Raw genomic sequence first — 13,216 nt, forward strand, 5'->3', positions numbered from 1 at the left:
CCTTTGAGTGCAACCTTAATGCTGTAAACCGTAAATTGAGTTTGACACCCCTGCTTTATGTTATTCCAGAGAACATTTATAAACATTTATATTATCAGACAGCTTTTTGAAAACATGTATAAACATTTTCAATAACATTGGACTTTGTGTTTTTTTGTGTGTGCAGTGAGTTTTGATGTAAACCCATGCTAACTTTTTTCCATAGTGTACCATTTAGAAACATTATAATATGTTTTTCAGTCAGTTATCCCTGATAAATAAAGACCCTTTATAAAGTGGAATCCAATCCAATCAAATGCTTTTTTTAACCTGTTATTATTGGAGAACTACAACCAAAGAAAGTCTGAAAAATTAAACAGTATCCAGTATTTTAATAACACTTTATTGGCATTATAATAGATTAAAAAAAAGAAATAGATTGTAAAAAAAAAAAGTAAGGCACAGAGAAAAACAATAATAAATGCATGGGTTTCCCACGAACACTAAATGCACTCCAAATCGAAGTTTGTTTTAAGTTACAATATGTATCATAAAGTGATAATAAGCTATTAAATTTGAAGCTTAATTGATGTACAGAGGATGAGTAAATATGACAGAACGTGCCACACTTGTACCTACTGTGTATTAAAACGATGAAAAAAGAATTAGCATGATTTTTTGGTATTTGTGTAAATGCTAAGATGTGTGGATACAGCAATCAAAAGCAGGTGAGCATATTTCTCATGTGATACTAAAATCATACGCTGCGTATTCTGAGTACATCTGCGTATGCTGGCAGGCTGCGGTATAATATTTACTGCAATGTAACACTGTACTGTACTATTTGACCTCTTTCACACATTTCCACGTTTCCCTTCATCATCCTGTTTAAGTAATACTTAATATTAGCTTTAGTGAATACTTTAAGATGTCTCACAGGAGGACCCCACTCACTTTCAGTGCATTTTTGATTTTGTCACCTCCTTTGTAATATGTGAGGAAATGTCTTGGTTGCTTGTACAGGGCAGTGTTTTTCTTCCTTCCATCAGGCTGACTTCTCACACATGGCCGCTCGCGTTGGTGCTGGTGTCGAGGCCGTCGGTGGAGAGTGAGGAGGGGGGGCGGAGGCGGGGGCCGCTGGGGGTGGCGGGCTGAGCGTGGCTGACCTGAGACACCACGTCGTCAGACTCCCAGCGCTCCAGCTCCTCCCTCACCAGCCGCTCCATCTGCTCCCTGTGGACGTCGGTGTCCCGGCTCAGACGCTCGTCCTGACGCAGAGACACAACACAGTTTGTTCACATGCACACAAGAAACTGCCTGACGCAGGATATCTGACACCAAGCACTGTTCTGATCTGATTGCTGTAAATCTGCACATAAGTTAGCTGCAGGACAGAATTTCCATTTCTCTCCAGCCTCTTTGTTATTGAAACATAATTCATAAATCCGTATAGCCGTTTTGATTTGAGATGTACAGAGGTTTCTGTCAGACACACTGATTGTTCCCCAAACTGTGGAACAGCCTCCATTTGAACTTAGAACAGCAACTTCAATTGGAATTTTTAAAAGTAAATTAGTAAATCTTTTAAACTTGGCTTATAATTTGTTGCAGTATCACTGTTCATGTTTTATTGTTTTTACATATTTAGATTATGTTCCTCACTTGTTATTGTCATTTTTTTGTCATACTATGTAAAGCACTTTGGGCTGCGTCAAGCATGAAAGGTGCTATGGGGGGCGTGTGGCGCATTGTGTTCGGATCAGGGGGGCACAGGTTCAAACCCCACTGCAGTCAGCATGTCGTTGTGTCCCTGCAAGACACTTCACCCCAAAATTGCTCCTGTGGGGATTGTCCACAGTATTGAGTATGTAAGTCGCTTTGGATAAAAGCGTCTAACAAGTAATGTAATGCTATATAAATAAAGTGTATTATTATTATTATTATTTTTGTCTCTGCAGCTCCTCACCTCCATGACTCCGTCCAGCAGTCGGCTCAGCACGTCTCTGCGTTTGAGTTTCGCTCTCTCCATCGTTTCCAGCTTCACGATCACGGCGTCGATCTTTGACACGATGCTGCCGATGGAGTGCTCCATCCGGTCCACACGCCGCACCAGCCTGAGGAACACACAGCCCAGATTAACATGTCTTACTTTACTACATTATTACTACAGTCATAGTCATTCTGATTAGTATGAAAAACTTGAATACAGTATGTATGTACATTTTTCCTCAATGAGTCTGCCATACATTTATATTATTAATCAGTGATTAGTTCAACTTTTATTTAATTATCAACTATGTCGGCATGAAAGGGTCCTTGTAGTTAAAAAATAATAATCACTATGTTGTGATAACGGTGATCTTACCTTGCAGATTGATCTTTATGTATTTATGACATAAAAACCCCGGTTTATTTCCTGACTTTTCTTGGTAAATGTTGTGACTTTAATCTCAGATCATTTTTACTTTTTTCTATTACGCATATGCAAGAATCCTGAAGTCAAATGTAATAACTTTTAAGACCTTTTTTAAGACCCTTTCCATACATTTTAAGACCTCATCGCCACTTCGAGTTTTAACCGGTTACATTGGCGACACACTTTACCTCACATTGACTATATACAGTATTGATTGTCCTTCCTCTTTATCTTCCAACCATTTGGACGCAAACTTGCATTTCCCCATAACGATGTTGTTTAACAACCGGCGTAAACGGACCTCCGCGCGCTATCAAGCAGTGAGCGTGCAATGTCCTGTTCAGATGACGTCAAATCCAACGGGATGCCATAAATAAACTACACAGAATCACACTACACACCTACGCAATGATTACATTCAGGCAGACTGTAGAATACAACCTCTTTGGACAATTTATATACTTATTGAAAACAAGCTACAAAATGTAATACCTTGTAAAATGCCGTTTAATACTTTTTAATAGCCTTAAATTTCGCTAAATTGATTTATCAACTTTTAATACTTTTTAAGACCCCGCGGACACCCTGTATTATAAAGTTAATTTTGTTCTTGTATATTTAAGTTGTTTGAAGAGTTGGTTATTGTACGTTCTTCATCATAGTAACACCCTCCCTAAGCACTGTGATTTGTGTACCTACAATTACCCAAATACGCTATTGTAGAGTCACATGCATGACGTTACAGTACAACAATGATAATAAAAGCTCCATACACTTGAAACTCTTCGTAGGAGACCCCCCCGGAGCTGCTGCCGCGGCGTCGCGAGCTGTGGCCGCTGTCCTCGTCATCGTCTTCCTCCGAGTCGTCCTGAGTGCGAGGGAAGCTCCGCCCACTGGTGGCTCTCGTCAGCGAATTGCGTTCCAGATCCAAGTCCTCCTGGCGAGCGAGCAGAGACACACTGAACATCTGCAGGCCGAGAGTAAACTAACACGTGCATGCAGAGGGTGTTTTGTGTTTTTGTGTTTCTGTAGGCATGGTCACTCACTCTCTCTTTCTCCAGGTCGTCTCTCATCTGCTGGTGTTCGTTCTCCGTCAGCTCCTGGTCTCCATCGTGATCGTACTTGGCAAAGATGGCCTGAATCTCTGCGTCTGTGTGGCCCTTCCTGAGACAAGAAAGAAATAGAAAGACACTCAGAAGATGTGGCATATAAATGTAAGGGTACACAACGATAAATCAAACATTGAATTGATATCACAAGAGGTTTAAGCAGTATTTCTCACCCTTTCAGATCCTGGCGCAGTTCATCGAAGTTGAGTTTTCCCCCAGCCTGGCGCAAACTGTCAGAGATGTCGTCTACTGCCGTCTTCTTCAGTCTCAACTTCATCAAAGCTTTGTTACAACCCTAAGGGAGAAGAATACATACATTAGGACTGACCTGAACAAATCATCTAGAGTTTTAAGGTAATACACAAACTACACTTCTGCAAAAGTAAACTGCTGTCCCTGTTATCAAGATGAAAGCACTCTCATCAGAGTTATAAATGTAAAATAAAATGTTTAGGAATAAAAGGAGTAAACATTTTTGCTGTAAACTGAAAACTGAAGAAAAAAATAAAACGATATCCTTTAAGAAAACTAAGATTAAACTGAATTGGTAACTGATTGGTTACAAACTAAATCAAAAAACTGCTGTATCTCTATTTCAGTATTAGTTTATGAGCTTTTATAAATTGCTTCCGGGAAAAAACAATTACAATTTACACAGACATTTTTATGAAATGTTCGGCTTAAGAGAAAACAACTCCACTGCCACCTTTCCCGGGAAAAAACACTGACATTTTCTAATATTCTTTATTTTTTCTAATATCTTTTCTATTACATGTTTTCCAATATCTGTATCGGTAAGAAGAAACAACCAAACCCCAGAAATTGCAATATTTGGAGTGGGCTCTGGATCTTATTGCCGTGGTGGCTTCTGTTGATTTAATGGATTTAATCTGACCGGACAAAATGAATATTCTACGTAGCTCAATACCTTCTTAATGAGATCTGTCATTTCCATCTCAGACCTCTGCTGGGACATGTCGGCCTTCACCTCAGAGTAGGTGTCATTGATGATGGCCAGGAACATGTTCTGTATGGAGAGAGAATGAGAAAAGGTGTTATTGTGTTAGGGAGGGGGAGTACTGTATGTAAACAACCACAGGACACTCTACTCACCATGAGAATAAAGACAATGAAGAAGACAAAGGTTGTAAAGTAGATCGGTCCGAGCACGGGGTTCGACTCCTCTATTTCTGAGAACTCAAAGTCCCTCAGGATGATGCGGAACTGAGTAAATCTACAAAAACAGAAACAACACATTTAATCATCAGGGAACATGAGAGGTACTGCTACATGTGCGCACTGTGCTTTGAAAGACCCACATGCTGGCCTGGAAAGTGCTGAAATCGTTGACTTGTGTTCCAAACACCAGGTATGCCAGCTGAGCGTAGGCCAGGAAGATGATGAAGAACATGATGGCGAAGCCCACCAGGTCCTTGGCACAGCGCGACATGGTGCCCGACAGCTGGCTCATGGTCTTGTTGAAGTTGATGAACTTAAAGAGCTGAGAGGATGAGAAAATATTAGCATTAGTCGACCTTATAGTAGTTGGGTTTTTATGTTTCCACTATGGCACTGATCCTCAAAGTGGGGTCTGTTAAAAGTTTCCGGTTAAGTAATTTGTTTAGGTTTTAATTTCCTTTCTTTTACAAAACGAGCGACCAATTACATTTCGATTTTTACATCTAAAATTGTTTATACATCATATATATATCAGACACATTTTACTATTTGAAATACCATGATCAAAATCTGTGTTTTATTTACCTTTTTATGCACTAAAAGTGAAACACTTCACACTTAATTTGTGTGTGTGTGTGTGTGTGTGTGCTCTTAAAAGCACTTTAAAATGTAGCCTGATACTTTGTTACTTGCAGTTTATTAAATTGATGTTCAATGCGTATTCTATTTGGATATAATTCATATTATTGGATTTTATGTATTATATTCTTCATGTCTACTATCATTGTAATACATTTCACTGAGCGATCTTTAACATATCGAAGACAACAGAAGTTTGAAACAAAGGCAACGTTAAATGAGTCCTCAGCTGAAAAAAACCAAATGAAAACCTCTACACTGTTCTGTCTCTGGAGTAATTATGGATCAACATTAAGAATTTCTACCTTGACCCATGAGAAGAAGACGATGACTGCAGCCACGTTGTTGAACTGGACCTGCAGGGTGGCCAGAGCCTCAAAGCTGGGGTGAGCGGAGTGATTCTCCAGCAGGCCTTCCATCCGGTCGCCCACCATGGCTGTTCGCGTTACGTTCATGATGATGGCGACAACACTCAACTGAAAAAAGAGCAGACGGAGAAAGAAAAAACTCAGTCAATTTTCTGCGATCAGCTTCTCCTGGTTAGGATACCTTCATTGTTCATTCAGGCATGTTTTAACCAGGAGCTAAATTATCTGCCGAGGTTTCCTCTCAGAAACAAAAAAACTGGGTTATTAAAACGAAATTTAAACCGATGATTTAAGCAAGTTTTCAATAAAAAAATCTGTGTTTCTCGAATGCAGCACAGTGGAAAACAAACGTCCCGAAACGGCTATGAACAGAGTTGCCACTAATGTTTGCTCAACTGTTTTTCTCTAATAACTTAAGATCCAGGCGTTCAATGACTAAAATCCTTAATTAATTATTTAAAAACCACCAAATTCTAGAAAGTGTATTGTAAAAATATGGAATAAACAAGGAAAAACCAGGGCTATTCAATTGGCGGCCCGCGGGACAAATCCGGCCCCGGGGTGATATTTACTGGCCCTTTGAGAATAATGTTAAAAAGTAATCACATTTTTTTTAAAGATTTGTTTTGATTTGTTTTTGGGCCAGAGTGGCTTTATTCCAGAGAGGGCGTTAAATTGAGAGATAGAGGGGAAGACATTGCCTGAAAACTTTGGCGGGCTCGGGTTTCGAACCCACCTACTAGCTACTGTAGTGACAACTCCTGTCATTTATTGCATCTCTGCGTGAATGATTAGATAATTTCACCTAAATTAAATCAAATGAAATGATGTTGATGGTTAAATTAGCTTCACATGTAGGCCTACTGAGTTCTGAACTTGCCATTTAGATCTATAAAGGCCTTGTGGCTATGTTGTTTGATTTAATTAAACACAATATATGCACTCCACTATGCCGTTGTAGTATTTACTGTATCTGAAGCTCTTAATATGATTGCTCATATTTCAAGCCATCTTTTTCCCGGCCCCTTGCTTTGGATCATTTTCATCAACCGGCCCCCATTCCAAACTAATTGAATAGCCCTGCGATAGACAGTAAAGAGGGAGAGAAGGAACGAAATGCACTGAAGTATTTAGCCTAAGTTATAGGGCACCTGCTCTATAAGGTGAGCTTCATGGGGAGCCCGGCCTGGTTGTTTTTATACATTTCAATGCGAAATAGTTACATGTAATACATTTAGTAATCCCAAATACAACTATTGATACACACCACGACAATGAGAACATCCAGACAGTTCCACAGGTTCTTGAAGTAATGCAGGCGGTGGATGTGTATCTCCAGCACTTCCTCCACCACGTAGTAGAGGATGAATATGCAGAAAGCCACCTCACACAGACCCACAAAGTAGTCCCAGCTGGACACGTATCGGATCAGACGCACAGTCTGGAACTGCCAGGAGGTCAGCACCCCACCTGTAGCAGGGAACTCCACCAGCAACCTGAAAACATACATTAAATGAACTATAAGTGTTCATACAATGATACTTTTATACTATATAGATCAATCTAAATAAAGCAAATATAACGTTTATTTTATTTTATTGTAAGGGTCAAATGTGATTTTTTTCTCTTTTCAGACCGTAACTTTTTTGTTGTTGACAGCTATTTTGATTATCAAAGAATCATTTAAGTCATTAATCAACTAAAATAACCGATCATTTAACTTCCTTTGACTAATTGACTATCAGAAGTTTAAAAAACGTTTTGTAAAAGACGTTACCTTGGGTTTAAGGGAATTGTCATGAACAATTGTCATGCATTTATCAATTTATTTAAAAAGATTAACCGTAGAATAAGTCAAAAAAACAACAATTGATTGAGGAGTAATAAGGAGGAAAGAAGATACAACTCTTTTAAATGTTTCATCTGCACATTTATAGCAGCAATTTCAGAAAAGTTTAACCTTTTGTAGTATTATTATTAAGGTTGGAAAAAAACTAAAGTTGGATGGGTAAACCAGGTTAAACAATGTTTCATCTATGCATACATTTGTTGCATTTCATTCCAACCCGATGCCATTGTTCCGTCATTATTGTACTGATGTGATCAGTGATTCTCACCTGGCAATGCAGAACAGGTTAATGTTCCCGTTGTAGACGGAGAAGTCGAGGAACACGGCTCTGGTGCCTCGGTCCAGCCACAGATGGTCTTTGAGGAACTGCAGTTGGGTTGCTGACTCCTCTCTCGTTCGGGACAGGTCTTGATAGTATCCTCCAGCTCCATATTTAGATATCTGGCCCCAATAACCACTGCCAGCCATCTCACTCTCTGCTGTATACACCCACCTAGGAGACAAAAGAAAGAAGATATTGTAGACATTTGTTAATACAGCTTCAGTCCCATTAAAACTGGTAATCAGACCCTATCAAATTAAAAGCATGGACTCACGCAGTTCCATTCTTGGGGCCAAAGGAGGCCGTGTCCTCGTTGGACGGGGTGTACATGTTGTAGCAGTCCTGAATCTCGCCTCGCAGATCTTCGTGGACGGAGCAGGACTCGTTGCGGACTTTAACCTGTCGGAGCCGTGGCACCCCGAGGAGCAGGTTCTCATAGTAGATGAGACTCTGATTCTCTGGCAGGCTCTTGTTGTTGTACCACACCTCCCAGTACATGCCTTTGAGGAAAGGTCCCTCTGTGAACTGTAAGGGTAGGAGAGCCAAGTTTACAACACAGGAGAGGCCAGATATTAGAAAACCCTGTTGGTTATTTATTTTGATTGCAAAATTGGTCTTTGTCTACCACCCAAAATGCCTTGTATTATTATATTTTACAGTACTCATTGAAAGGTGTATTGTTAAATATCAAGCAACAAAAATCTGTTATACATAGCTTTAACTTGCTGTGATAATATGATTTTGCTATAATCTTTTGTTAGAGCAATATTTCCTACCTTGTTTTACTTCTGGTATGTATTTCGACTGAAATGTATTTCTACGGAAGTGGAACTACAACTGTGACCATGTGTGCTCAGATGAAAAGCACCAATGTACTCTTTTGCATGGCCTTTATTATACATTATGGCCCAACTAAGCTCTGAAGGCTACGTGTAGTTTGACGTTTTGGAAAATTAACTTATTGACTTTCTTGCTGCAAGTTACATGAGAATATAGACACCATTCTCCCCTCCGCCAGTCAAAATTAAGGAGGAGAAACTTAGCTTACAAAGCCGAACATTAATGAAATTTGCGTTTTACCTTCCAGAAATCCTCCATGGTTGAGAGGCTTCTAAAAGAGGAAGGGTCCCCGGCAGACAGCGGTGTGTCCAGGAACAGCTGAGACATGACTTTGGTATAGTAGTACATATTGGCACTCACCATCCCATAAGTCACTACAGAGCAAAAAAAAAAAAGTATTACAACTGATATTCCTGTTAGCACTTGGTTCATAACAAGCTGTTGGTGAAATGCAGTCATACAACGGTAGAATCACAAGTAGTTAATGTTGTTGGTGTACGTTTGCTCTTTAAATCTAGTTTGACAATGCAAAGAATTGATGAAAACAGAACTCAGTATTGGGTTAAACTTTATTTAGTTTCACTACACAGCACTATTCCTAGTAGCATTCAGCGTTCAGTTTTCAGGCACCAGCTCTGGAAACTGCTTATAATGTCGAGCTTTGCCTGGCAGAATATCCCTCAATCCAGTCTGCCAGGAAATAATTTCCTGATCCACCCTTAAACCACACTTTGGCATATTTCACTGCAGCAAAAAGAGAGTAGAGAAACTTTACCACAAGTTTTCTCATCATATGCATTTTAAATGTGATTCCAATGATCTTTTTACCATCAGAAAATGTGGCCATCAAATGTGTGCTGTAGCTGTAACCCCCTGTCTGGTGTCACAGATTCATTTTCAGCTGCCAAAACCATTAAGCATACAATGTGAGCTTGGAAAATAACTTTTCAGCTACCAGAAAAGTGCCAAGGCCTGCGTATTTTGTGCCACATTGTAAGTGCTTTCTATGAGTCACTTGGATCAACTATCATTTCAGTATTCTTGAGTGTTTACTTACAGATACAAACAGTGATGAGGAATGCGATGTATGTGACCATCTCCCTCAGTACGTTCCTGAGGTACCGCTCTCGACTGCTGTCACTGTCCTCCATCAGCTCTGTGCCCCACAGAACTGCAAAGAAAAAGACAGCAATTCAAATGGCAGTCAGCATGTGTACAATAGATATTATTACATAAATAATGCAGTAAAAATATCTGTATGTTTCTCCCTTAGACTAAGCTATTGAGTTAGAAAGAGCAAAATCCCTACACTAGGGGTTTTGAAAAATATTCATTTTCGAGCAAAGACATAGAACAATCTCTTCTTTAGTGACTATACAAAAAGTAATTTAGCCTGGACTTTGAGTGCTTTTCTTAATATGATTATTTTTCTTACATAGTAGCATTGAAACTTTAGTAGATGTCTGCTATAAGGGCATTGATAACATTAGTGGGGAGGGTGACACTCAATACAAATGTCTTGTTTATATTGTTAGTATGGGGAATTACTACTTCAAATCACTGAAATACCTCTGTTTGACGTCATTGTGCAGTGAAAAAAGCTTGATGGTGTACGTAAACATTATCATGGTTTTACTAATCTGTAGCTAGATAATTGCTGAACTATTCTAGGAAGTTTACAAAGAGCAGTGGTGTAAAGTAACTCAGTGTAGGTGTAACTACAATTTAGAGTGTAGTGTACTTTTTCTCTCTTTGCAGAATTGGCCTAATGATTTGAAATATAACCAACACTTCAATAAGACTTTAGTTACACCTGGAGTAAATTCACCATCTACCCTGCAATATACAAAGTCAATGCAAGTAGATGCACCTTTACAAGCTGTGATAACACTTTAATGCAACAATATTTCTAATCAAAAACATATAATATATATCATTCTGAAATGGGTCAATCTGCATATTGAGTACTTTTACTGTATGCAAATGTCAATACTGGACGTTTACTTGTAACAGAGTATTCCTACACTCTTCTACTTCATTCTACTTTATAACAAGATCTGAGTACTTCTTCCACCTCTGACAAAGTGAGTGACTAACTTCTGATCTTTTGCAGTATCTGCTTCAAATAACCGTGGTGGAGATGCCTGTCCTGCTGCCGGGCATCCACAGTCGGGGTCGGGTAGAGTCCTCCGCGGGGGATGTGGGTGCTGCTGCCCGCTCCGGGGAAGCTGCCCAGGCCGCTGCTGCAGCTGCTGCTGGAGGCCGTGGACACCGACCTCCTCCCGGGACTCGCTGGAGGCCAGTCGGCTGCCATGATCTCCTCTTCGGGCTCAAACCCCGGGTTGTCGCGGCTCCAGGCTTGTCTGGACGGGGGGGACGGGGTGCCTACGACTCCCCCGAGACCCAGGTCTTGATGCTGGATGTTCTCCATCTCTATCCCCTCGCCTGAGTCTAGTTTGTGCGGCACCTTGGCAGTCTGGCTCTGCGGCAGCTGCTGTGGTCTGACTCGGGATGAACTCATGGTCCAGTTAGCTATTTGTTTTCTATCTACTGCGGGGCATCTGCAAAAGTTACGCTAAACACTGTAGAATGTTATAACGGCTCAAGCATTTCGGCTAACCGTACCACCTAAAAACGCCTAAAAACAACAAATCTGATTAGAAAAGTGTGTCCAATAACTCCCTAAATAACTACATTAAAGTTACACGGTGTTTACAAATCAAAATCAAGACGTTTTAATAGCGGTATCATGCTCCGTATATAGCTTGTGTTCATGTAGTAAGTTAGTTTTCACTCTCAACAAACCGTTAAGAAAACTTTCCGATCTTCAATTCCGTCTCAAAAAACGATGTCCTCCTTAATACAGCGATGCCTTTAATGCGTTTAAAGTTGTTCCCTAATAAGCTATTTAAGTTGTTGCTAATAAGCTATTTACATGACACTGGTGACTGCATTAAGATGCCGTGTTTATGTGGAAGAAGAAAGACACTTTTCTTGCCCCAGGACAGCCATCTTGTTCCTGAACTGTTCCCCTAAAAAAACTCATTCCCATTTGTCCGGGACTCAGATTACATTAGAAGTCATGGCGTCGCAGAAAAGGATGGAAAACACCTCTGTGGAAAACATTTTTTATTTTATTACATATGCTTTTGCTCCATTTATAGTGTTTTCTTAAATTAACTGTTTTAATGTTCACTTTATAAAGAGATTTGTTTGTTTTTGTTGATTTGTAAAGATCAGAATGCAGCTTCCCATCGTTACAGTGTTGACATAGTATATTTTTGTTATAGTTTTTAACACTTTGACAACAAATTAGCCTTTGATTTATTTTTTTAAATATGTTACCGTATTTAGATGAATATAGACGTCAGTGTTACATAATATCTGTATGTGTTTGGGTCAGCGGTTGCCATGACAACACAACAGATGGGGAAATTGAAACTGTTTAAAAAGTAATTCAAAAGGTTGCCCAGGTGTTTGAGATATAAAACCACAAATTCCTAGTTAGCTTGGTGTTCAAATTGTCCATTTCTTTAGAGTAACAAAGCAAGGGGCTGTTAGAGTTTTCTTTCTGAATAAATCATTAATGCTGCAGGTTATTTGCTTGTAACTTGACATTAAAAGCAAATAGCCCATAGAAAGAGGGAGTCTGATTCGCTAACTATAATGTGTAGAAAAGGAAGGTCACAACCACCTGTAAACAATCTTTAAATTAAGCAGTTTCTATAGATTTCTATAAACCCACCCTCAAAGTGTAAATTACCTTTAGTTATTTAAAGTGCTATCAAAGATAACCTTGTTCACAGAGAACACTGTTTTCCCCCATAATTTCACTCTTCAGAGCATCAAAAACATAAACTGACATAGGCTTATTTTATATTTCTCCAAATGTCATTGTTTGTAATTGTATTTCATTGGAAGTGGTGATAATACTTTACTTTGTTACCAAACTGAAGCATGAATCGTCCTGTTGACCCAAAGTATCAGACACAACACTTGTTTGACCACTTGGTGGCACTAAACATCCAGACTTGTAAAAGCTTGAATGATTATAAATTACTACCTCATGAGCTATGCCTCCAAGTTGTTAAATGTACTATCCATCAAAGCACAATTCTTGTTTGTCACAAATGTTTGGCATATCAAACAAAGCAATTGGGCAGCAGGTGATGCTTCATGGCTGACCCCCAACTGTGACTGGCTGTATATGTTATAGAATATAGAAGACTGATAACTGTTATTCAGATTAATTATTTTCATTTGATGCATTTTCAGACTTAAAGCAGATCCAATTAATGAGTCATATTCATTGTTTTGAGGGACAGTTTGAGAAAGAAAGGTTATTTTTCTCTTTATGAATAACTAATGTCTGACATTCACTCAAACAACAAGTCTCGGCAGCTGCAATGATCATTAATGAGGTGACATAAGGTCCTATTTTCTTTAATTGGGTACAGCTTGTCCTTCTTTCACCAGTACCACTCTTTGCATTTATGTTTTGATACTGTTTTACTC

At 39.3% G+C, this 13,216-nt stretch overlaps 1 protein-coding gene across 2 annotated transcripts; it reads right to left on the reverse strand.

Annotated features, from left to right (window-relative positions):
• Positions 1-363: 363 nt before the first annotated feature.
• On the reverse strand, positions 364-11,717 carry pkd2 (polycystic kidney disease 2). Of its 2 annotated transcripts, none has more exons than XM_034130313.1 (15): positions 10,799-11,717; positions 9,759-9,872; positions 8,942-9,075; positions 8,136-8,386; positions 7,808-8,032; positions 6,958-7,186; positions 5,628-5,798; positions 4,824-5,005; positions 4,618-4,738; positions 4,433-4,531; positions 3,678-3,799; positions 3,442-3,559; positions 3,169-3,329; positions 1,946-2,093; positions 364-1,247 (listed from the first exon to the last, which is right to left on the reverse strand). In XM_034130313.1, the coding sequence occupies exons 1-15, from the start codon at positions 11,220-11,222 to the stop codon at positions 1,038-1,040; spliced, it is 2,709 nt and encodes a 902-aa protein (XP_033986204.1). In that variant the 5' UTR covers positions 11,223-11,717; the 3' UTR covers positions 364-1,037. The 2 variants fall into 2 exon arrangements, with proteins under 2 accessions (XP_033986204.1, XP_033986203.1); XM_034130312.1 differs by having other exon boundaries at positions 3,169-3,332.
• Positions 11,718-13,216: the final 1,499 nt, after the last annotated feature.

The sequence above is a fragment of the Trematomus bernacchii genome, unplaced genomic scaffold (assembly GCF_902827165.1).
Source record: "Trematomus bernacchii unplaced genomic scaffold, fTreBer1.1, whole genome shotgun sequence".
In the NCBI taxonomy this organism is placed as follows: Eukaryota; Metazoa; Chordata; class Actinopteri; order Perciformes; family Nototheniidae; genus Trematomus; species Trematomus bernacchii.

Coding starts and splice junctions, on each gene's coding strand:
- pkd2 (XM_034130312.1), bottom strand. CDS start 11,222: ATGAGTTCATCCCGAGTCAGACCACAGCAGCTGCCGCAGAGCCAGACT. Junction 8,387..8,941: donor CCATGGAGGATTTCTGGAAG/GTAAAACGCAAA, acceptor CTACCCTTACAG/TTCACAGAGGGACCTTTCCT. Junction 4,739..4,823: donor AGCACTTTCCAGGCCAGCAT/GTGGGTCTTTCA, acceptor CTGTTTTTGTAG/ATTTACTCAGTTCCGCATCA.